Here is a 25,192-nt window from a genome sequence, read left to right on the forward strand (position 1 = left end):
TCCCACAGCTGTGGACATTTCGTAAGACACAAGTAACTATGTATGAACCAAAGGCCCCAGCAGCTGAGCTATTTTGCTCCCACAGCAAGAAACAGGGATAGAACAAACCTGAAATACTCCCCACACAACTCCTGAGGCCAGCCTTGCACACAGTGGTGCAATAACAGCTGACTCTTATCCAATGCCTTTTGGGAATGCACCCACCCCCAAAAAAATATTGTACATAAAATTCTTGTTAACAGTCTGGCAAATGATTCAGTGAATATTTTCTGAATCAAGAGATCTGTCATTTTCTCTGACAACTGGATCCTCTAATTTCATTTCATCACCCACGTGTACACTTGCTTAAAGGACATCCTGTCCTCCATTGGAAATGCAGTATTTTTAGTGTCCTACTAGGACGGAGTAAATGCCATAGTGATGCTTTTCTGTGACACTGCTGCCTCGCCCCCACAAACTATTAGTGCCTATTTTTTTCCTGGGATCCTTGTAATTTAATGTTCTTATTGTGACACTCCACTGAAATCCCAAAACGCTGTGAATTATGTTCTTTTTTCCTAAGAAGAATAAAATTACGTATTGTATCTCCTACATCACAGAATCACTTTCAAAGTTCAGAATAATTGGGCCCCTTCATGTGGAACTTAATGGTGCTTTGGTAACTCCAGATTCTCTGCTCATAATCTTTCAGAACACGCCAGTGACAAATTAACCTAGCAGAGCACCTATATCTAGAAGAGAGATCTTGCAAAAGCAAGAGTGCATAATTGGTGTTTATATTATGTATCCTTTGGAACATTAAGTGTGCATTAGAGTTCTTGTGAAAGGGAGGACATTGCCAGTTTTTCGTTAACTGGGGTCATATCTAGAAGTACCAGCTCAGTTTTTAGCTAACCAGATTTCCTCTTGACTGCAAGGAGATGTTCATCATTGCTCAGGCAAATAATCAAGAGCTAAATTCCGCTCTGTTCTACACCGGTGTAAATTTGGAATTACTCTTGAAGTAAGCAGAGTTATTCTCAGTTTTCACTTAAGTGACCCAGAACAGACACTGGCCCTTACTAAGGATGTCAGGATGTGTCCTTTCATTATTAATTAGATGTCTGTCCAGTGCTTTGAACGTACAAAGCACTATCCAGGTGCCAGGTATTATCTCTTACCCTCACCCCCATTTTTGTATTTCTCTCTCTCTCTCCTCTCTAATCTTTACAGAAGTCAAAGCTCAGGTTGGAAACTCTCAATCCCCTACTTATTTATAATGGCTGCCAGACACTCTGTGGGCTCATCCCAAGCCTACAGCTTGGTGAGATTTAACCTCTGCGTTAAACATTTCCAACAAATTCGCTGTCTGTAACATGAAGGGCGGGGGGAGGCGCTTTCATACAGACTCATTATTCTCTTCCTCTCAACTGTGGTACTTGTCAAATGCAATATACATGAATAAACATACATTTTTAGACAGCGCCTCAGATCAAAAAGCTCACACAGCTTCCCAATGTGAGCAGGATTAATCTCAGATAATTACTCTTATCACTTTATGATGACACATAGATTTCATTAAACAAATTTAGTAGCAGTAGATTTTCTCAAAGGAAAGCACTCAAATGAGCCAAACTCAGTTAAGAAGTTTCAGCTTTTGAGCTGTTTTTACTGCTGTTGGGTCCAGTCCACTCCTGGTTGTCCAGAAACAGAGCAGTGCGCATGCAAGCGAATGGGGAGCACGTGTCTTTACTCCATTCATGAAGGACTCCTCAACGTGGCAGAGCAAAGCAATGCAACGTGCAGTCTCTTAAACTCTAAATGCCTCTTGCTGTCTAAAGGACAACAGGGCTCATTTAGTGAACTGTGAATGCTGGAAACTAGATTTACATCTGTGTGACGACTGTAAAGTACCCAGTGTTGCATAGCTGATAATCCAAAGAGTATGACGCACAATGCAACCCATTGTCGGGGAAGTTCAAAACTATCCATCCCCAGCACTTCCATAGCTTGATGTGGCAGGGGAAGCCTTTCGACCTCTGTCCTATCAACAAGCCTCACATCCTTTCTGAGGCTGAGCCAGTTTTCAGATGAGCAGTTATGTGTCTCAAGCGCCAGTGTTTTCCCTACTTCACAAATATCACGTCAATCAGAGCTACTCAGTCTTTCATATTGTTTCCCCCCACCCCTCAAATCTCTTATTTGCTTGCAGAATGGTAGCCTGAATCCCTTCCAGCCTTTCACTAACATTGGCTGAACGCCCCCTAAGCAAGTCCAACATCATAACAATCAAATCTGTCCTGCTGGCTGGTCTGTTCAGGAAAAAGAATGTGAGACCCTTCTCCCAACTAGTGGAACCCTTAAAGCAGGATGCTTGGTAGTTACTGCACCTAGCCTTATTTTTAGGTGTGTTATGGGGTACACCTTCTATTTAATAACAAGAGGAAACAGGTAATCCAAAATGAGTAGAAAAACTGAAAACAACATACAGGTTCTTATACCGCCTTCATGACTGTAACATCTGAGCACCTTCTCATAGTGCATTAAGCAATGTGACCCTTGTTCTGCACTTCCTTCTGCATGTTATCATAGTTATTTCAAACAAGTCTTCCTTTACCACCAGGTGGTTTGAACACCCGATTTGTGTAATCCCCCTGCTCTCAGAACAGTCTAGTGTGTGGGCTGTCATTGTTTGTTTTGCTAATCATCCCCAAATTTGGTATAGACATTCTGTGGTCAGCTAACCAACCCATGAAACAAAAATGCATGTTGTTGTGGTTTCGAGGCTTGATAAGAACTACCGATGGCCAGTATTACAACAGCTGCGTGCAGGCTTCATGCTTTTGGCAAGTAATGCAGATTTGTATATCTAAAGCCATCTTCGGAGTCCAAACAAATCAGCAGAATCTACTTACTATAAATGTAAAGCACTTTTGCTTTGTTGCTTAAACCACCAAAAAAGAAAAGACTGAATGAAACACTAGCAGAACACTGATTTCTCTGCAACTTCTTTCTCTGAAGACAAAGAGTTTATTGTGAAATGACATTTAACTAAGTTAGACACTTGTTTGGTTTCCTACACAATGAGAATGTAATGTCTTTCTTTACAACATGCATATATCATACTAGCTTTCTAATTATATAACAGAAATTCCCCTCCCAGCTTCTCCTCTACGCAGTTATGTCTACAAAAACTGTAGTAGAAAAATGTACTAGTCGCCCTCCTTCTCCCTCCCCGCCCCCCCAAAAAATCCTGTCAGCTTCAGAGTAATTTTGGTAGCCATGCAGGTTACTCCATATAACATCTTGTTTCATTGTTACTAGCTGTATGAATGTGCAACTAAATTGCAATTATCAGGCTTGGTGGAATACGCAGTAACCCGAAGTCACTTTTGCAGGTGATTATTTGATTTGTTTTTTTAATTGTGACTTCAGGGAATTGCTTGACAAAAGGCTGCTTTGAAGATGTGTGCACGGAAGACTCTATTAGAAGACTAAAATGAAATCCAATCTGAAACCTATTTACTGCATAATGGATTAATGGTCACAGAAAGAATTCTCCCCCAATCACCATCCAGCACATCATTGCTGCACTGTAACTGGGGCATTACAGCAGCACTTGCATTCAAACCTGACACCGTCCTTTTTTAGATCTATAGCTTTAAAAACCAAAAAAAAATTGACATAAACCAGTCCTCGTGTGGGACCAGTTTAGCCTCTATCGTTAGCAGGATGCTTTGCTGTCAAATACATGGGTTCTTTAACTGCTTACATAACTGTGTTTAGGAGATTTGCCTGGATTAGTAGACCTGGAGCATGAGAGAGCGATGGGAAGGCATGCAAAGCAGATCGATACGCATTTTCATCTGAAAATATTATAGCTTCAGCTTTTGTGTTCTTCCATCATTCCCCTCCCCCAATATAAGTTTTCAGTAAGGGCATTTGCATCATGGGACATTACATCATGGGTGAGACCACATGACCTGGATTTATGGTAGACAGTGTCTCTATAATTCCTTGATCTGATTTGGCTGTGGCTTTTTAGAGTAAATCTGATTCATTCTATTCCCAGCTCTAAAGGTGACATTGGGGCTAATGAAGGGGGTGGCGCTAAAAATACTCAGTAATTAAAAGCAAAAGGCTGGGGGGTGCTTCAGTGGGAAGGAAAGTAACAGTATACAATTTAAAGTCTTGTCTGGTGGTGCAAAGGTTTTGATGCATATGCCATGAAGCTGCCTGATCTAACAATCAGTAAACCCACACAAGGTTGCCTTTTTTAATTTAATATTCAGGAGACGTGAGAAGAGCTTGCTTGACTAAAAGAGCGAAGCTTTAATAACACTCCATCTATGGACTAGAGATTACTTTATTCTGTCTACACATACCATCTCTGTCTCAAATAAACACAGCCGTGTGTGTGTGTGTGTGTGTGTGTGCGCGCGCGAGCGCGCTTTTATTATAAAGGCAATGCTGCAATGTGGAGCAGAGTTAAAAACTAACATTCATCTTAGTGCATGAGTCAACTTCAGTTTACTGCATCAGTCCAGGAGTCATATGTGTTGATTCCAAAAAAAATTCAGCAGTCTAATGCAATCAGCTCTACAGCCGAACCATGAACTAAAATCATGGACAAGTGTGTATTCCAAAAATGGATTAATCTGTCCTCATATTTGTACTTATAAAGTGGCCTGAAACAACTTATAAAATCGTCACCATTTTTATGTTGACTCTATAAACAGCATAGTTATCTCCTTGGAGATCTTTATTTCTTAAGCATATTAAGTCTTTTAATTATGTATGTGAACTGTACGAAGAGTTGTGCTGAGAGAATTTGGTGAAGATTAATTAAGTTGTTTTCCTCTCTCCCCCACTGCCTGTCCTATTTTGTAGGTGGACGCATCTGCTCCTTCTCCCCTTGCATTGAACAAGTTCAAAGAACCTGCCTGGCTATGGAAGAACATGGTTTTACTGAGATGAACACTTTGGAAATTCTGCTTCGAGTATACAATGTTAGGACAATTAGCTTGCAAATCCCTGACCTTGGAAAAGCAGCCGAGGATAATTCTAGCACTGGGTTTGACAGCAGCAACCAATCAAATCAAGGTAGCTTATTTGGTATTCTGCAGCAGGGAACTGCCCAGTTTAAAAGTGGTGTGCCACTCAAGGAAATGGTGGGTCATACTGGATATCTGACCTTTGCTACTAAAAGTCTATTTTAGCATACTTTGGGTTTGTTTGTTTTTTAAGGTCATCCAAACTTTTACTCGTCAGGGAATTCCATATATAGTCAGATCCATTTGGAATATGCTTTGTTTAAATAACACATGAGCACTAACCAGCCCTGCATAGACAGAAAGTTGAAGGTCTGGAACAGCACGCTGTTTCTGCCAGAGAGGAAAGATAAATTAATAGCTAATGGCAATTCATTGGAATTTGCAAAATAAAGCCGCTTAACTGATTTTTAAACAAAACTTATCAGCATTTTCTTTTTACTTTTTGGAATCATTTCTTGATTTCCCCACCCCCCTCAGACTCTGTTGTGGAGGGGGTTGTTTGGCTGGTTGGGTTTTGCTTAAGTTATTTAGTATTTATGTCATTCTTTGGATCTTTGGAAAGATCCTCATTGACTCATTTTAGATGCTGAAGTTGTGAGCTCATACAGCAATCACATTGAGCGGTCACAGAACGGGTGTTTCCCTGGAACAATATTTGGCTGCACAGAAGATTATTTGCAGTACGTTCAAGAACGTGGTCTCTCTCTTGCATCCCAAACTGGCATCTAGTAATCAGACAGATTATACTGAAGTCACACAAGCATGGCAGCTGTTGGATCTGGTCCATAAGAATATATTGGGAATATCGTTATAGAGGCTTCAGCCATGATGGCTCATTCATACTAAAATCTTATGATAGATCAGCTGCTTTCACTTTTCGTAAGTCAATTGTGAGAATTTACCACAAAGTGTTTTAATGTTACCTAAACACTGCTTTGTAAGCAATGTATCTGAGTTCTATTTTTTTTTTTTAATAAGTGTTATGTTACTTGATCCTGCTGCAACTGAATGATGGAAAAAATCACTATTGGCAGGATTTCTCTCAATAAAATTAACAGTGATGTAAACTTAGTAAAATTATAAATCTTCTTTAGCAGTAATTTACTAGACCGCTTATTATTTGATCTCTTTTAAAAAGCTAGTTGGCGTGGTTGATCTATTTTGAACATCAGATTAAATTTTGTATTTACGGATTAAAATTATTGTACATATTTCTGAAGCTCTAAATGTCTCTTTCCTTTTTTTTAATATAGTCTCTATTATGTTCTTCCCAGCCACTGGTAATATTGCTCTGCTCATTCCTTCTCTGTATGTTGTATTTTGTGCAAAACAAAATATATTGATTCATGCTGGGCACGTTTTTTTTATATTGCGAACTGCTGTATGAAAATTTGAACCCGGTTTCTCTGTGTTCTTGACAAAAATAAACAAAGCTAAGCTTTTAACAAGTCACAGCAGAACACTAAATCTGTAATGGTTTAAAAAAAGCTCAACCAACCAGGACAGCACAGATAAACTGTTGAGCAGATTAAAGGCAGAAAGCAATTCTATTGAATTCAATCTGTTATATAAGAAGTTCTACAGATGTAGCTTTCCTCCTGAAATGATATGACTCTACTCCCTATGAATGTTAATGGCCTTGGAGGAAGCAGTAGGTGGGTTGCTATATCATTTGTTTAGATATGTAGTTAGAGAGAGAGAGAGTGTGTGTGTGTATACACACAGAGCTATTGAAGTACTGCTCAGGACCTAACTCAAACCAGAAAAAAACAGAGAAATGCCAGGTTAATACTGCAAGCCTGTCCTTACCCTACTTTGTTGAGCATAGGTAGTGCTGGGTCTCTGAACAGTGACAAGGTTTACATTCCACGTGTGCTGAAATACCTGGGTGAGTTAAGAATGGGATTCTAAGATCTAAATTATTTCTTTGATACAGACATTTTTAATGACTTAACATTTAAGTTAGAACAAAAAAGGAAAAAGCCAAGTTTCAGTCCCCCAAGCAGACTTGAAATGGAAATACTGAAGGCCCTTACAGAGTGACAACCAAGCTTGGCTCTGTTATATCCTGATCCAAAGCCCCTTGAAGTCAACCATAGTCTTGACACTGAGTTCACAGAACATTGATTTGATCCCATATTGAAGAAGAGCAAATACTCCAGTGGAGGAGCATGACCTTCTCTACCTTTAAGGTGTTCTAATGGTAAAAGGCCTTTCTGTTTCAGATACCAACCATATTAACTCTTGGAAAGCCAGGTCCAGCCCCATATCCCTTCCTGGTGTCCTTTTTGCTGAAGGAAGTAGAGAGAATTCAGCATAGCTTCCACTGATAAGGGGCTATGTAACTGGATATTCACTGTGCAGCGAGGAACATCCCTAATTTAAACACCCTTATGATCTCCCTTATAAACTTCTTTTAACACTCCATGCTGCCAAAGCTATATCCAGCCTCACAAACCTATGTCCAGCCTCACATTCTGGGTAAATCTGACTGGTTTATGTCCCACACACTAAGTCTTTGATGTCCATTTTGAATCAATTTTTAGTCTTCTGTCTAAAACAAAATGTGTGTTCATTCCATGTCTCCCTCCCCCCAATGCTGACCAGTTCAGGTGGGCGTTAGCAGCACCTGCACTTCGTGTGCTGATTGTCAGAGATGATACTTCAGTTATTATTGTTGAACTTTTGTATTGCAGTAGCACCTAACAGCCACAGCTAGCTTGGTCTCCATTAGGCTGGGTGCTATGCAAATGTATAATGACAATCCTGTCCCAAAAAGCTCCCAGTCTAGGAGACGGGAAGTATCAAATTGATGAGATGAACAAATGTGACGGGGTAGCTTAGGGCATATGGGGTAACAAATATAACAACATGGGCACTGCTATTATTATTTTGGTATAATAATGGTAATGTCAGTCATAGAGCAGGACCCCACTGTGCAATTCTTAGCCAGTCAGGCACAGCGATCACAGCTCATCACTTGCCTAGCTGTTATCACATAAGTGTAAGCTTTTAATTTCTCTGCTGTAGACAATATGATCATAAAAGCCATTTAACTGCCTTGAAGAGACAGGGCAGCACAAAGTTAGAGACAATATTCTTCCCCTGCCAGCAAAATTGCCCGCAGCAAGCAGTGCTCATCTGCCATCTTCAAGGAGCAGTCTTCTGCTCGGGATCATGCAAGGCTTCTTTTGGGAGGAGATGGAATATGATAACTAGACACACTAGGCTGGTTTTCAGAGGGGCTGTGCATGTGAAACTCCCCCTCAACATCAGTAGGAGCTACGGGGGCTCTGTGAAATATCAGGCCATTTGTTTAAAAAAAAAAGAAGAAGAAAAAGACTGATTCTGCTATTGCTGCACTGGGAGCACCAGTACTGGAAGACTGTAGTCCAGGGATGGTAAGAACAAGTTGTGTGGATGTTTCACAAATCCAATGTATTGTATTATCTCAAAGTGCTGACAAACCAGGCCTGGGATACTGCTTGTGTCTCCTGCAGCCCCTGAATTGTAGCAGCTGCTCCCAATTACTTGCTGTGGTGACAAAAGATGACGTTAGGCTTCCTTCTTCTTTAATAATGGGCAGAGCTTAAAAGGCAGATAGATAAAGGGTTAGGAATTTCGGAAGCATTCACCAGTGGCCTAACTCTGCTCCCACTGAAGCCAATAGTGGTGTTAGGTGCAGCGGGCATTTAAAAAATGTATCTACTTTTCAGGAACTAGATAAAGAGAAAAGAAAATTGAGGAAAGTGGGAGAGACATTGCAGTATAACTATAAGACTGCAACAATGTACACACAAATGTGGCAAGTCAAATAAGGGGGGTAGGAGGGACACCACAGCAGAAAGGTCTATGTATGCATCAGAGAGAAATGGTACTTCCGTATCAACAAAGGAGAGCATTTAAATTGATCTGGTCACTTGTTTGCATTTAAAGAATTGTTTTATTCAAGTTCCAGAAAAAAGAAGCCAGATTGTGTTATTTCCTTTCTCTGTACATGATTTCTTCTGATTGGAATTAGTCTGCATTTGTATGAACGTAGGGAACAAATGAATAGTCCATGAAGCTGGTTTAAAAATAATCCTAACTGATGAATACCCAGTAGGCATCACAGGCAGCCCTTACCTTCACCTGTGACTCAGTATCCTTTTGTTGACAATATCAGCATGTAACGCTGTTCTTCCGGTTCCACTGGGAAATGGTTTTGAATTTTTAGATTCACGTTATGAAAAACCTGTGAAAATAATTGCAGGGACAAGCTGGAAACACTGAAGTGTGATGGTTCCCTAAATAGTTAAGTAACTTCATATGCAAAATGAACACATGCTGGCTGGTTGCTTGGATGGAATGCCCATTGTGGATGTTATGACTGCACCTCCTTTGCAACTGAGCTCTGCCATGAGTTTGTCTTCAAGCAGAGGGTTGGCAGGAATGTGCTTCTAGCACATGTGAGGTCCAAGGTGCTGCTCCTAGGCTCCACAGGTGACCAATACAGTGCAATCTGTTTCTTTGGCAGCCACAAGTGCTTTCCTCTTCCTTTCATCTGCTGTCCAGGCGGCGGGGGGGTTGGGATGTCATTTGACATGCAAATGTCAATGTGTCTAATTGTAAAAACTCAGATGGCATTGCTGTTGGAGAGCAGAGCACCTGCAGAGAAGATGGCACTTGCAGTGTTAGCAAGATTGCCTGTCTGAATCCATCTGCAGTTGACTAGCCTTTAAAATGGCATGCCACCTTGGCAACAGGTATAGTGCTATCCAAATGGATAGTCATCTATGCACATCTCAAAAGACATGTTTGGTCTTGGCTTGACCAGAATTTAAAGGTGCGTTGCTAGATCATGTAAACTAAATACATTTTAAAAGCCTAGTGTAGCCAGGTGATGTTGATTTTAATACATGCTAAGTTGATCAAGTTGTAACTTAGGCTCCCCTTTGGTTTCAACTAGCGTAGCACATGCTACAGGGCAATGAGCTTTGTCTTGACTAGAGTTTAGAAGATGTTAGATCAAGCTAGCAAACTAGAGGAAAATGTAGCCTAGACAAACCTACTGTTAGGTGAGTGTACAACTGGCTGGAAAACTGTACTCATGGTGTAGTTATCAATGGTTTATAATCGAGCTGGAAAGCCATATTAAGAGGGGTCCCACAAGGATCTGCCCTGGGTCCAGTTCTATTTAATATCTTCATAAGTGATTCGGATAATGTCATAGATAATAAACTTAAAGTCTGTGGATAATACCAAGTTGGGAGGGGTTCCAAGCATTTTGAAGGTCAGAATTAGAATTGAAAATGATCTTGACAAACTGGAGAAATGGTCTGAAATAAATAGGATGAAATTCAATAAGGACAAATGCAAAATACTACACATAAGGAAGAATACTCAGGGTATGTCTACACTACGAGATTATTCCGATTTTACCGAATTTGGAAACAGATTGTATGAAGTCAAGTGTATGCGGCCACACTAAGCACATTAATTCGGTGGTGTGAGTGCATGTACTGAGGCTAGCATCGATTTCCGGAGTGTTGCACTGTGGGTAGCTATCCCGTAGCTATCCCATAGTTCCCACAGTCTTCACCGCCCATTGGAATTCTGGGTTGAGATCACAATGCATGATGGGGCAAAAATAGTGTCGCGGGTGATTCTGGGTAAATGTCATCAGTCAACCCTCCCTCCATGAAAGCAACAGCAGACAATCATTTTGCGCCCTTTTCCCTGGATTGCCCTGGCAGATGCCATAGCATGGCAACCATGGAGCCTATTTAGCCTTTTTTCACTGTCACCGTATGTCTACTGGATGCTGCTGACAGACACGGTACTGCAGTGCTACACAGCAGCATCCCCTTGACTTTGCAAGTTAGCAGAGACGGTTACCAGTCATATTGTACCATCTGCTGCTATCATGGGTACTCCTGGCTGGCCTCGGTGAGGTCGGCCGGGGGCACATGGACAAAAATGGGACTGACTCCCCAGGTCATTCTCTTCTTTAAGTTTTGTCTAAAGGGAGAGTCAGTCCTGCCTAGAATATCAGGCAAGTCTACTGAAGAACCAGAGAGGCAAAGAGCCTCTCCGGGTCAGAGCCCCAGAGATCCCACAGAAATGATGAGCTGCATGCCATTCTAGGGGATGCCCCTGCAACAACCCTACCTGTTGCTTCCGTCCCCCCCAACCCCTCCTGGGCTACCGTGGCAGTTATTCCTCCATTTGTGTGATGAAGTAATAAAGAATGCATGAAGAAACAACACTGACTTTATTGCCTCTGCAAGCAGAGATAAAACGGGAGAGGCAGCCCCCAGCTGCTATTATATTCCAGACAGGACTGAATATCCAGGAGACAAAGCTTAAAGAAGGGAATGACTTGACGCACTCACGGGATGATGATGACAGATACCAGCCATATTGTACCGTCTGCCATCAGGAAGGGAAGAGAAGGAAAGGGAATGGGGCTGGGTAGCGCTGCAGCACCACGTCTGCCAGCAGCATCCAGTAGACATACGGTGACATTGAAAAAAAGTGAAAAACAATTTTTTCTCTTTTCTTTCACGGGGGGGATATACCCTGAACCACCCGCGACAATGTTTTTCACCCTTCCGGCATTGGGAGCTCGGCCAAGAATGCAAATCATTTTCGGAGAGTGTGGGAACTGTGGGATGGGTAGGGTCCTCAGTCCCCCCCATCCCTCTGTGAGTGTCCATTTGATTCTTTGGTTTTCTGTTACGCTTGTCTCAGCTCCTTATGTTTCACGCAGCACTGTGTTGAATCCCTGTTGTGGCCTCTGTCTAGCATAGCCTTGGAGATTTTTTCAAACGCTTTGGCATTTTGTCTTTTGGAATGGAGTTCTGATAGAACAGATTCATCTCCCCATACAGAGATCAACTTCAGTATCTCCCATACGGTCCATGCTGGAGCTCTTTTTTGATTCTGGGACTGCATGGTCACCTGTGCTGATCGGCGCTGCACACTGGGCAAACAGGAAATGAAATTCAAAAGTTTGCGGGGCTTTTCCTGTCTTCCTGGCCAGTGCATCTGAGTTCAGATTGCTGTCCAGAGTGGTCACAATGGTGCACTGTGGGATAGCGCCCAGAGGCCAATACCATCAAATTGCAGCCACACTAACCCTAATCCGAAATGGCAATACCAATTTCAGCGCTACTCCCCTCATCGGGGAGGAGTACAGATATCAGTATTAAGAGCCCTTTATATTGATATAAACGGCTTCGTTGAGTGGATGGGTGTAGGGTTAAAGCGATTTTATGCCGCTAAATTTGATATAGACTCATAGTGTAAACCAGGCCTCAGTTGCACAAATACTAAATGAGAAATTACTACCTAGGAAGGAGTACTGCAAAAAAGGATCTGGGGGTTATAGTGGATCACAAACTAAATATAAGCCAACAATATAATACTCTCAGAACAAAAAAAAGGGCGTGGGGTTGGGACATAATTCTTCCACTCTACTCAGCAATGGATTATTGTGTCCAGTTCTGGCCACCACATTTCAGGAAAGATGTTGACAAACGAGAAAGTCCATAGGAGAGCAATAAAAATTATTAAAGATCTAGAAAACATGATCTACAAGGAAAGATTGAAAAAATGGGTTTGTTTAGTCTGGAGAAGAGAAGACTGAGTGGGGACAGGATAACAGTCTTCTAGTATGTAAAAGGTTGTTATAAAGAAGAGGGTGATAATTTGTTCTCCTTAACCCCTGAGGACAGGACAAGTAATGGGCTTAAATTGCAACAATGAAGATTTCAGTTAGACATTAGGAAAAACTTCCTAACTATATGGGTGGTTAAGCACTGGAATAAATTAATTAGGGAGGTTGTGGAATCTCTGTCACGGGATGTTTGTAAAAACAAGTTAGACAAACACCCGTCAGGGATGCTCTAAATGATACTTCGTCGTGCCTCAGAGCTGGGGACTGAACTAGGTGACCTATTAAGGTCTATTCAAGGCCTACATTTCTGTGATCAACACACCTTTAAACCCTAGGCTAGACCATGTCTGCACTACCAAACTTCATAGCCATGATTCTCTACCAGTCGTAGAAATGCTGGAAGTATACAGTGTGTCATAACTTATGGGTCTCAAACCTGGGTCTGTAGGAGCAGCCACGCTTCAACCCTCTATCTGGCAGTCTGCTGCTGCTTGCTTATCTGGGACCCATGAAGCCTAGCCCCAGTTTTAGGCTCCACCCCTGCAATCCTATTGGCAGAGCTCTAGAGTAGCTGATTGGGCTGTTAGCCCTACTTAAGCCAGCAGCAGGAACAGGAAGCTGTCTGAACAACTGGGATCCACATTGTTCTGGATTTTGCCCTTTCTTGGCTTGATTTCATGACCCTGCATGACTACTGGCATGTGATTTATGGTTCTAACCTCCAATTTGTCTCCTGCTTCTGACATGCTGTTATCCTGACCCAGCTGACTCCTGTCTTGTGACAGTGGATTTTGGCTCTGACTATTAGGTCTAGCCGCCCATGACCCAGATGTGACGTAGTGTAGTCAGGCATTAAGTGTTTATGCCACCATCTTGTCTAACCCCAGCTGCACTGATGGTGGTTTATGGTTACGGTGAAACATGCCCCAAGAACTACCTGCAATAGGCATGTCTCTTTCTCAAATGACTACTGTAAATTGTCCCCAAGATTTCCTCTACAACTTTGACTTTCAAGCTGTCTGCACTAGGGTTGAACCAGTGGGAGAGCATCACTGGTGCACTGTCTACCCTTGCTATGTTCTTTTGGTTCCAGGTTTTCCAAGCAGTCACCCTAACTCTGCGCTACATTATAGCAGTTGTGCTGCCCAGTACTACCTATCCCATAGGTCTTGTTTCAACTTCCTAACACAGTGACCTATGGGAGATTTCAAAAGCTCCATATAGCCTAGGAAACTTGCAGGAGCACCTTGGTGGTTATGCTGTTTCCTACTCATTTTCTCAAAAGAGAGACCTGGATGAATGTTCTTGGTCAGCAATAAAAGTTTGTGCTGGGGATTTCGAAAAGTTGTGAGCCATCTAGGTGGCTGCAGCAAGGTGATGGAGGATGTTCTGGCAGCAATCAATGCCAGCAAATCCTAGTTATTGCTGCAATGATCAGGTACCCTTCTTCCTCACTCTCACCACCAAACAAGGTGTGTTGATCAAGGATTATATTCACCGGATGGAGCATCGTCTCTGGGTCTAAATTACAAGCATCGGCTGATAGGCCTGAGTTGTCATGGAGGTGTCAGCTGAGTGGTAGCTGCTGCATAACTTCAATACAGGTAAGGAGACTTTTTTTTCTGTCCTTCTCCAGTGAATGAGCCTTGTCATTGTAGCACTAGGCTTACAAGGAAGAAAGCTCCCGTCCGCATGGGAAATTGTGGTGATTGGCCTGTGGAAACTGCCTGCCTTAGATAGCTATTGGTGAATAAGGCATCAGTTGAGGGTAGGGAAAGCCACAATGGGAGCTGCTGCCATGGCGGCATGCATAGAAATACCTAGTGTGCTGCACAGAGGTGTGTTATCAAAAGGGAAAATTTGCCAGAGACCAGGAAGAGTTTGTATTCTTGAGCTGCGCAGGAGCTACTGATGGAACCTATGTGCTTATTGTGTGTTCCCCCAAGAACTTCGGCACTATATTAACAGGGCTCACTGGTGATGCAGGTCTTAGTGGATCAGCATCATGGCAGGTTCCTGAGCTTGTACAAAGGGTGGCTGAGCAAAGTATAATATGCCAGGATGTTCAGAGTCTAGACTTTTTTTCTGAGACAGGGTAGAGAAGGACTCATTGACAATTAGAGTGTTTGTTTCCTCAGTGCTTCTGGGTGAACCCTTGTATCCACGTTTACTGTGGTGTATGAAGCTATTCCTTAAGCAATCGGCATTTGCTGTTCACTGTATGGTTGCTTAAGACTTATTGTGCTGTTTCAGATATTCCCTTTCAGGAATGAGTAAGGCACACTGTGTCTTCCACTGTCTCCTCCCTGTAAATCAGCAGCAAAAGTAAATATTCATGGCAATCCCACTTGTTGGCTCTTTTCTTTTCCTGTGTACTTAAAGTTAGCTGCCACACTGTATTTTTCCCCCCTTTCGATTAGCTCAGTGGCTCTCAAACTTTTTAACTGGTGACCTCTTTCACGTAGCAAGCCTCTGACTGCGCCCCTCCCTTATAAGTTAAAAACACTTTTTTATATATTAACATCATTATAAATGCTGGAGGGAAAGCAGGATTTGGGATGGAGGTTAACAGCTCACAACCCCCTATGTAATAACCTCATGAGCCCCTGAGGGGTCCCGACCCCCAGTTTGAGAACCCCTGGATTAGCTCTTTTATCAGATGTGCTGTTCTGTGAATGAGTAGACTGAAGTGAAAGTGAGTCCAGATCCCTGAAGCTCTGTCTGCTGCTATTTAGAGTTGGGGGATCTTGAAGAATGGATGAAGAGCAGAGTGCCTCAGAGTACATTAGCTGTGGAGACGTGAGCTGAGCAATGGCTGGGGTTGGAGGGTGAGAAGGATGGAAAAATGAGCCAGATGAGCTGGAAGGAAGATTTTAATCAGAAAAATGTGAATGATAATTGGGAATCATTTAAGAACACTTTACAAGATGCCCAAAAAGCCACGATTGAGGAAGAAGGGTGTACAGTTTAAAAAACGGACCTGGTTTAGAGAGAAAGTGGAGGTAATTATAAAAAATTATATATACTAAATAGAAGAAAGGGGAAATGGATAGTAATGAATATACATCAGAAGTTAGGAATTGTAGAAAATTGATAAAGGAAGCAAAAGCATACAAGGAGAAATGTGTGGCCACAGAGTTGTGGACAACAAGGATATTTTAAAATATACTAGGGTAAAAATGAATCCTGATAATGTTATCGGTTCAGTACTAGATGGAAATGGTAGAAATATCAATAATAATGCAGGAAAGGCACAAGTATTCACCATGACGTAGTCTTATCAGATGATAACACACTTTCCATTCCACTGGTATCTCTGGAGGATGTTAAACAGCAGCTACTAAAGGTAAACATTTTGAAAATCAGTAGGTCCAGATCACTTGCAACTAAGTATTTTAAAAGAACTGGCTGAGAAGCTTGATGAACAAATGTTGATTTTTCAATAAGTCTTGGAGCACTTTGGGAAGTTGCAGGAGACTGAAAGAAAGCTAATGTATAGTTTTTAAAAGGGCAAATGGGATGACTTGGGCAATTATAGGCCTGTCAGTCTGACATCGATCCTGGGGCAAAATAATGGACCAGTTGATATGGGACTCCTTTAATAAAGAATTAAAGGATGGTAATGTAATTAATGCAAATAAACATGGGTTTATGGAAAATTAACTTCTTTTTTTAATAAGATTGCAAGTTTGTTTGATAATGGTAGTAGTATTGATATACTATACTTAGATTTCTATAAGGCATTTGTCTTCGTATCATTCAACATTTTCTTTTAAAAAAAAACCTAGAAGGATATAAAATTAACATGGCACACATTAAATGGATTAAAAACTGGCCAACTGACAGGTCTCAATATAACTGTAAACAGGGAATTATCAAGCAGGTGTTTCCAGTGGAGTCCCACAGTGATCAGTCCTTGGTCATATGCTCGGTAATATTTTTACCAATGACTGTAAGAAATAAAATCATCACTGACAAAAGTTTGCACATAAGACAAAAATTGGGAGAATGGTAAATAATTAAGAGGACAGGTCACTGATTCAGACTGATCTGGATCGCTTGGTAAACTGTGTGCAAGCAAACAGTATGTGTTTTTAATATAGGTAAATGTAAACATCTAGGAACAAACAACATAGGTCATACTCACACTGCTTCCCAGGGCCGATTCCTCTATCCTGTACTGGGAAAAGATTTGGGGGTCATGATGAATAATCAGTTGAGCATGAGCTCCCAGTGAGATGCTGTGGTCAAAAGAGCTAATGTGATCATCAAATACATAAACAGAGGACTCTCAAATAGGAGTAAAGAGGTTAGTTTATCTCAGTATTTGGCACTGGTGTGACTGCTGCTGGAATTCTGTGTTCAGTTTTGGTAAGAATGTTGAGGAATTGGAGAGGGTTCAGAGAAGAATCGTGAGAATGATCACAAGATTAGAAAATAAGGCTTATAGTGATAGACTCAAAACCTCAATGTATTTAGCTTTACAAAGAGAATGTTAAGGAGTGATTTGATTACAGACTATAAATATGTACATGGGGAACAAATATTTGATCATGGACTCTTCAGTCTAGCAGAGAAAGACATAACACAATCCAATTGCTGGAAATTGAACATAGACAAATTCAGAATGGAAATAAGATGTGCATTAATCATTGGAACAATTTACTCAGGGTTATGGTGGATTTTCCATCACTGACAATTTTTAAATCAAGATTGGATGTTTTTCTAAAAGATCTGCTCTAGGATTGTTTTGGCCTGTGTTATACTAGGTGTCAGACTAGTTTTAGAAAAACATGAAATCTTGATTTAAAAATTGTCAGTGATGGAAAATCCACCATAACCCTGACAGAGACAGAATGAGAATGTGGGGAAGGGGTGCAGAACATAAAGGGAAGAGAATGAGAGGAGGGCTGTTTGGAGGGTTCTCTGTGTAGTAAGATGAGGCCTTGAAACATAAAATCTTGTATCAGAGGCCCGGTACGAGGCCTGAGGCCTGAACTAGAGTAATAGTCAAGACATTGTTAAGCCAAGCTGGGCTGTGAGCCAGAGGCAGGTCCCTGCTTACAGAAGTTGACAAGAAGAGGAACGCTAGAAGTACATATTAATCACTAATAAAATGAACATGGGCCAAGACGGGACCAGAACAGCTGGGTACGAACACATCCCACACAGATAAAGAACAGGTAGACTTAGTCTAAAGACAGTATAAAAGGACAATATGATGAATAGACAATATGAAAGGACAATAAAGTAGAGACCATATGATGAATAGATAATATGAAAGAACAATATGATGGATACACAGTATGATGGATGGATAGTTTGTTCAAACCAACCTGTGTCAAGAGAAAGGAAACCTCCTAATAGAGGGGCTGTACCTTAGTACATTAGTACCTGTGTACCTGTGTATAAACATACATCCCTAAGTGAATGTCTTTGTCCGGCCTAGGGGGCAGTGGAAAGTCCCGCCACTGACTGAGCTGTGTCCATTGCCAGGGGGCACAAATTCATAGTATGTCCTGTAGAGTCTATAGGAAATTATTACTGTGCTTCATTTGACAATAAACCTGGCCCGGGTGCCTTCGTACCTTATTAGAGTCTGTGGTCTTCGGGGGTTCTCTCGGAGTTTGCTGTGTCAGCGATCTGCAGAGCTGGGGCAGCACAGAGGGAACACAAGCACACAGCCACCTGATATCAACATTGAACAGAGTAGAGCAACACATCGGTAGTGTCTGACAACACTCTGCTTCTCCATGCATGGAGGAGAACAAACACGCACACACACACACACTCTCTCTCTCTCTCTCCCCCTCTCCCTCCCTCCATGCCTGGAGGGGACCTTCAGTGTATACACACACACACTCTCTCTGAGCTCACAAAGAAGTGGGTTGTCAGTAATTACCACACCTCCATTGCTGGAACCCTACAGAGGGCTCTCCATGGGGTCTGGGATTCTGCATGGAAAAGGGGAGAGGCAAAATAGGGGACACACTGGATTATGATATATATATTATTTCTCTACCCTCAATCTCATAGGGATTCTGCACCAAAGATAAAGCCCCAGGCTATATGCCACCTTTTACCTGGGAACTTCTCTGCATTGGAAACTGTCCCCCACCCCATTAAAGAGCTGCCCGAAAGATCCACTCATTAAGAGGAATGAGCGGAGTTTGAACTCCAGATCTGCATGGGGCAAGGGTTGTTGTGATAAGAGTAACTCCACACACAGGTATTTGGAGAAAGCTGCTTCCTGCCTGGCTGGGGCATCCCATGGGATTTGCCAATGAAGGATAGGCCCTCAGAAGATTCCTATCTATCCCCTTGTCTAAGCACCATAGATCAGAAACCTGGTCAATGAGCCAGGAAATCTAAATCTTGCATTTCCATTGTTTTGTTTATTTAGGCCACTAAATATGTGTTTTAACTCTCTGAGTAAGCGGTGACACTGCTGTGATCTAGAACTGATGGGGAGAGAAACAAAGCTTCTTAGTCACTCCTTTCAAGTCAGCATGTTCACTAGTATGCAGACCATGACTCATGGTCCTGCCACAACGCCATTACGAGAGAGTCACAAAGCGGCCTCAATAAGCTTTGGAGTACATGAACCCTAGAAGGGTTGCAGTCTCCTTTGATGTGCATGATCAGCAAGACAAGGACTACCTAGACTCAAGCATGGGCACTGGGTGAGATCATTAGACAAAAGGTAAATTTTGGTTATCCACCTCAATGGGTCAATTTCTACTTAACTGACTCTAAACAACTCCATTCTGATGGGCAGTTTGGTGGGTTAGTTTTAACTGTTTTGTACTTGTACCCAGAGACAAATGTGATGGATGGATTTAGAAAATAACATTATTGCATATATAACACCCACAAAGGCATACGGTCACTTGCATATTAGGAAGGCTGCTTGTTTTTATGGACCAGCACTTCCAAATTATGGTTAATCTTCAGCCAGCAACACTAAAAGAATGCAAAGTTACACAGTATCTGCCTATATACAACTAGTCTACAAACCAGCCTTTTGCATGGGGACAAACATCCTCACGTGTTCACTGTAGTCTGGGGGTCAGGTCTACAGGATTCGCCCTGTTAGACATTCATATTTAGAACATGGAAGGGAAAATAAAATAGTTGTATTATGGTAGCACCTAGAAGCCCCAAGTGAAATGGAGGCCCTGTTGTGCTAGGCACTGCACAACCTGTAGAGTACGTCCCCATTGCATCTGGGAGATGTAATTCCCAGCTTGGGTAGATACAGCCATGCTAGCTGTGACTGAGGGAGCACACTGACAATAGCAGTATGGCCACAGAAGCATGGGCAGGGTTTGGGCTAGCTGCCCACGTATGTGCCTAGGAACTTGGACAGGAATGTATTAGGGCAGCTAGCTCAAAGCCCGTGCAACTGCAGCCACACTGCTATTTTTAGCGGGCTAGTTCAATCAAAGCTGGCATGTATACATCTACCCAAGCTGGGAAATCAGGGGTGGCACTGGGGCAGGGGTTTGTGGGGGCTACAGCCACCCCAAAATTTGCCTGTCATCCTTTTCCCCCTCCCCGCTCTCTGGCTGCCCAGCTCTGAAGGCAGAGTGAAGAGAGCGGCAGGTGCCAGCTGGGCACCCAGCTCTGAAGGCAGCATTGCTGCCGCCAGCAGTAGCACAGGAGTAAGCCCAGGCAGGGGCCAGGGGGGCCAAAAGCAGGTCCTGGCCCATGTCCCCACCCGCCGGGCATGCTGCCCAGGGCAGGTGGAGAGTCCTGTGCTCCCCACAGCTGACCAGACCCACCCACCCCAGCCTAGGTTTCTGGGCCCCACCCCCCACAGTCACTGCTCACCAAGGGATCAGCCAACTCTGGAGCCAGGTCCCTCTACTCTGGCAGCTGTTACTGTCTGTGAGCAGTCAAAGGCGGCAGGGAGCTGAGGAGCAGCCATAGCCAGAGGGCAGGGTCTTGGGGCGAGGAGAGGAGGAGGCAGAGCTGGAACTTAGGAGGAGCAGGGGGGGTGCTATGGAGAGGGGTAGGGACTCGTAAACAGGGAGACAGCCCCTCCAATTTTCTGTCTAGTCCACCTCAGTTTCTCCCCCACCCCCATCAGGAAGAGGCTGGAGCATCCCCAGTGGGAAATACACCTAAGAACATAAGAATGGCTGTACTGGATCAGACCAAAGGTCCATCCAGGCTACCAACAGTGGCCAATGCCAGGTGCCCCAGAGGGAGTGAACCTAACAGGTAATGATCAAGTGATCTCTCTCTGTCGTCCATCACCACCCCCTGACAAACAGAGGCTAGAGACACCATTTCTTACCCATACTGGCTAACAGCCATTAATGGACTTAACCTCCATGAATTTATCCAGTTTTCTTTTAAAGCCTGTATAGTCCTAGCCTTCACTGTACAGTTTGGACTTGATCCTGCAAACATTTAATCCTTTAGATAAGGGTTTCCCTGATCAGGGCCTTAAATGGAAATGTTGTAGCTGTCATAAGATCTTGATATTTTGGGTGTGCTTAGGTAAAAGGATGAGATGAAATGAAATCCTTAAACAGGTTGTTACAGATGGATAATATTGTGTCCTTTGTATCATTTTTCAGAGATTTTCAGAGGAGCTGAAGAAAGTCAGGAGCATAACTCCTATTAACTTTCACTGGCAGTTGGGCACCTAATTCTCACAGGCTCCTTTGCAAATGGTAGCCTCAGTCTCACAGCAACCCTGTGCAACAGATACTTATAATATTATATACTCATTTTAAGGGTAGGGAAAACTGAAGCACAGGAGTGCTAGTTGTGCAAGACCACGAGTCACTTGAAAGGTCAGAAACAGAACCCAGGAGTCCTGGGTCCCATGGCTGTGCACTAACAATTATGCTCCTTCCTAAATAATTACAGCTTTCTAATATCCACCAAGTATTCTCATCCTCTAAAGCAAAGTTATTCCCACTCGCCTACGGTAGGGCTGGCTTTGCCCACAAGCTCCTATAGTACCTGAATGATAACTATGTAATTAGACAATTTTCACTGTGTCATGACTCATTACCAAAGCAGTGCACTCAACCATATCAATGCATCATGATTTTCTAAAACGCTAATTCATTTTACTCAATAGTCACATTCATTAATTAGCTGAATTAATTTAACACAGGAGTAAAATATTTATGGGAAGCTCTTTGTTGCAGCAGAAAATGTTTTTATTTTATGTTCTTTCCTAAGCCTATAAATACATAAGCCCCCCACCCCCCCAAAAAAATCAGCTGTTCATGGCTAGTCTTGTAGCAGAAGAGATGAGTTAAAGAAGCTTATGTGATGTGGTGGTTTACTGGAGCTACAAAAATAATATTCCCCAGGAATTAGAAGGATCAGTGACTATATATAGCTCCCACTCTTTTTCCATGTAAAGCTAAATTCACAGCATCTGCCAGATGAGACATGGTCCTGGTTTCAACTACACTCTGTGACCAATATAATAAAGCCAACAGCGAATGGCCATATTTTGTTTTACTTTTATAGACTGCAAGACAGCACTTAATTTCCTCAGGTAAAATTAATCAAGCAGAAATAGCAAATAAACTTTTAGTGATTTGAAACCTCACGCAGTCAACAGCTTCCTTCTCCCACTCCCATTCCACCGCCCCCACTATTTATGTTATTGCATGTAACAAAAGCTCTATTAAATTAAACACTAAAAATTATGTTAAAAGAACATTATTCAGATTGCAAAATCAAGCATTCAAAAGTGAGGAAATGCCACAATGAAGGTTGCCTGGGCAACCTTAATTCGGTCTCTTTGCATATACATATTATGAGACAGGTTTTAATTACATGATCACATACAATTATTTCCACTGGACCCCTGCCACATTCAGTGCACAGAATGGATGGCGCTCGTTTCACGAGCAGCTATTCAATATTTTATTGCTCCTCATTGTTCAGTGTGTGACCCTTGCCTTATTTACTGCACACTATTCAAACCCAAAAGCAAAGTGAAAAAAACATAAAATCCATCATGTGACACCATAGTGTCAGCCAGAGGAGTCATCTGCAAGGTTGGAACCTTTAGGTCCTGTCCACAGACCTCTGCCACTTGAGCTAGCAGGGTAACTGATAACAGCAGTAAATTGTCCTTCTCTGTGTGGAGCAGCTTTGAGGGCAGGGGACGCTTTGCCAGTGGGTTTCACAGGTATTTGCAGACAGCGGAAGAATGATGAGACAAAGGAATCTTGGATTCCATTCCAGGCTCTGGAGTGGAGTGTACTTTCAAGAGAACAGATTCTTCTGCCCATCCCCCCTGCAAACATGACCCTTTCTGCGCCCATCCCCTTCAAGCTGTCCCTCTCCGGTCTCTTCTCCAGGCCCGTCTCCTCGTCCCAGTCCTGTTATCTTTGCCTACCCAGTTCCAGTCTCCGCTCCTTAGGCTTATCTTCCCAGTCGCTTTGCCCAGCAAGTCCTGGTTTTCCTCACACCTAGACTTCTTATACCAGTCCCAGTGCCACCCATTCCTAGTCCTAGCCATTCTCAGCTCTTACCCCCGCCAGTGCCAGTTTCCCCCCTCCTGGCTCCTCATCTGATTTGGGTCCCTCCCTCAGTTTGGCTTCTGGTCACATGTCCCTGCTGGCTCCCGATCCCAGTTGCCATTCCCAGGTTCTTCATCATATCTATCTCCTCCCAACTACTGCTCCCAGTCCCACTCCCTCCCATCTTTGCCCCAGGCTTCCTGTCCCAGTCTACCCTACACACACCCCACACAACCCCAACTAAATCATCCCAGCCAGGGCTTTGTCAAGCCGGGCCTTACAAACCTCTAAGTATGGAGCTTCTACCACCTCCCTAGGTATCCATTCCGGTGCTGCACCACCTTCCTAGTGAAATAATTTTTCCTAATATCCAACCTAGACCTCCCCCACTGCAACTTGAGACCATTACTCCTTGTTCTGTCATCTGCCACCACTGAGAACAGCCGAACTCCATCCTCTTTGGAACCCCCCTTCAGGTAGTTGAAGGCTTTTATCAAATCCCCCCTCACTCTTCTCTTCTGCAGGCTAAACAAGCCCAGTTCCCTCAGGCTCTCCTCATAAGTTATGTGCCCCAGCCCCCTGATCATTTTCGTTGCCCTCTGCTAGACTGTCTCTAATTTGTGCACATCCTTTCTGTAGCTGGGTGCCCAAAACTGAATGCAATACTCTAGATGTGACTGCACCAGTGCTGAATAGAGGGGAATAATCACTTCTCTCGATCTGCTGGCAATGCTCTTACTAATGCAGCCCAATTTGCCATTAGCCTTCTTGGCAACAAGGGCACACTGCTGACTCATATCCAGCTTCTTGTCCACTATAATCCCCAGGTCCTTTGCTGCAGAACTGCCACTTAGCCAGTCAGCTCCCAGTCTGTAGCAGTGCATGGGATTCTTCCGTCCTAAGTGCAAGACTCCGCACTTTTCCTTGTTGAACCTCATCAGATTTCTTTTGGCCCAATCCTCCAATTTGTCTAGGTCATGCTGGACCCTATCCCTACCCTCTGGCATATCTACCTCTCCCTCCAGCTTAGTGTCATCCATGAACTTGCTAAAGGTGCAGTTCATCCAGATAATTAATGAAGATGTCGAACAAAACCAGACCCAGAACTGACCCCTGGGGTAAGCCGCTTGATATGAGATGCCAACTAGACATCGAGACATAGATCACTACCCATTGAGCCCAACGATCTAACCAGCTTTCTATCCACCTTATAGTCCATTCATCCAGTCCATACTTCTTTAATACCCCAACTCCCTGTCCTAGTTCCCCCCTCCTCCCATTGCTAATCTCCAATGCCAGTTGCTGGCCTCTCCCTCCCTGCCCTAGGCTCCTTGTCCCAATCTACTTCCTCCCCACATCCCAACAGGTCCAACTCTTGGCTTCTCTGCATTCAAAACAAGCATCTTCCTCCTCCACGCTGCCTGAGCCCAGCAGCAGGGTCCACTGAGAGCACAAGAGAGAGAGGATCCCTGCTCTCAGTTCAAGTGCCAAAATCCAACACAGGCCAGAGCCGCAATTGCCAGGTAACCCTCATTCTAGGAGATGCTGCCAGCTCCACCTCTAATACAGGACGATATGCTGAGAAGAGAGAATTTCAAGCCCTCTAATCCATAGACTGTCCAAGGAAACAGGAAGAGGAGTTTCAAAGTTCCCAGGGTTTTACAGGGAGAGGGGTGGATGTCTGTTTACCGGTGTCAGAGCAGCAGAGCTGCTGTCCAGAGTGGTCACTAGGCATTATGGAATATTCTGCAGAGGCTAAAAGCTCTGTAAAGAGGAAGAACATGTCTTCACTTGCACATCACCACAAAAGCATCACCGGTAAGAGCTGTATCCATCTTGTAGAGATGGTTTTCTTTTTGCGGTGAAACCTCTACGTTTCACCGCAAAAAGTCATTGGCAAGTGTAGACATTCCCACGTTTTTTGTGCAAAAGAGGGACTTTTTCTGCTTTAAATGGCAAGTGTAGACATGCCCTAAATTATGTACTCCTCTACA

The 25,192-nt window shown here is 43.1% G+C and overlaps 2 protein-coding genes across 2 annotated transcripts in view; one reads left to right on the forward strand and one right to left on the reverse strand.

The window, feature by feature from the left end:
• TRMT61A (tRNA methyltransferase 61A) overlaps window positions 1-6,317 on the forward strand; it is a 30,973-nt gene extending 24,656 nt beyond the window's left edge. Inside the window, exon 4 of the mRNA XM_032771593.2 lies at window positions 4,870-6,317. Coding sequence (XP_032627484.1) covers window positions 4,870-5,198 — 329 coding nt within the window. The 3' untranslated portion in view covers window positions 5,199-6,317. The remainder of the gene's footprint in view (window positions 1-4,869) is intronic.
• CKB (creatine kinase B) overlaps window positions 1-25,192 on the reverse strand; it is a 93,915-nt gene that overhangs the window by 42,254 nt on the left and 26,469 nt on the right. The gene's annotated exons all lie outside the window — the stretch shown is intronic.

The sequence above is a fragment of the Chelonoidis abingdonii genome, chromosome 4, assembly GCF_003597395.2.
Source record: "Chelonoidis abingdonii isolate Lonesome George chromosome 4, CheloAbing_2.0, whole genome shotgun sequence".
NCBI lineage: Eukaryota > Metazoa > Chordata > Testudines > Testudinidae > Chelonoidis > Chelonoidis abingdonii.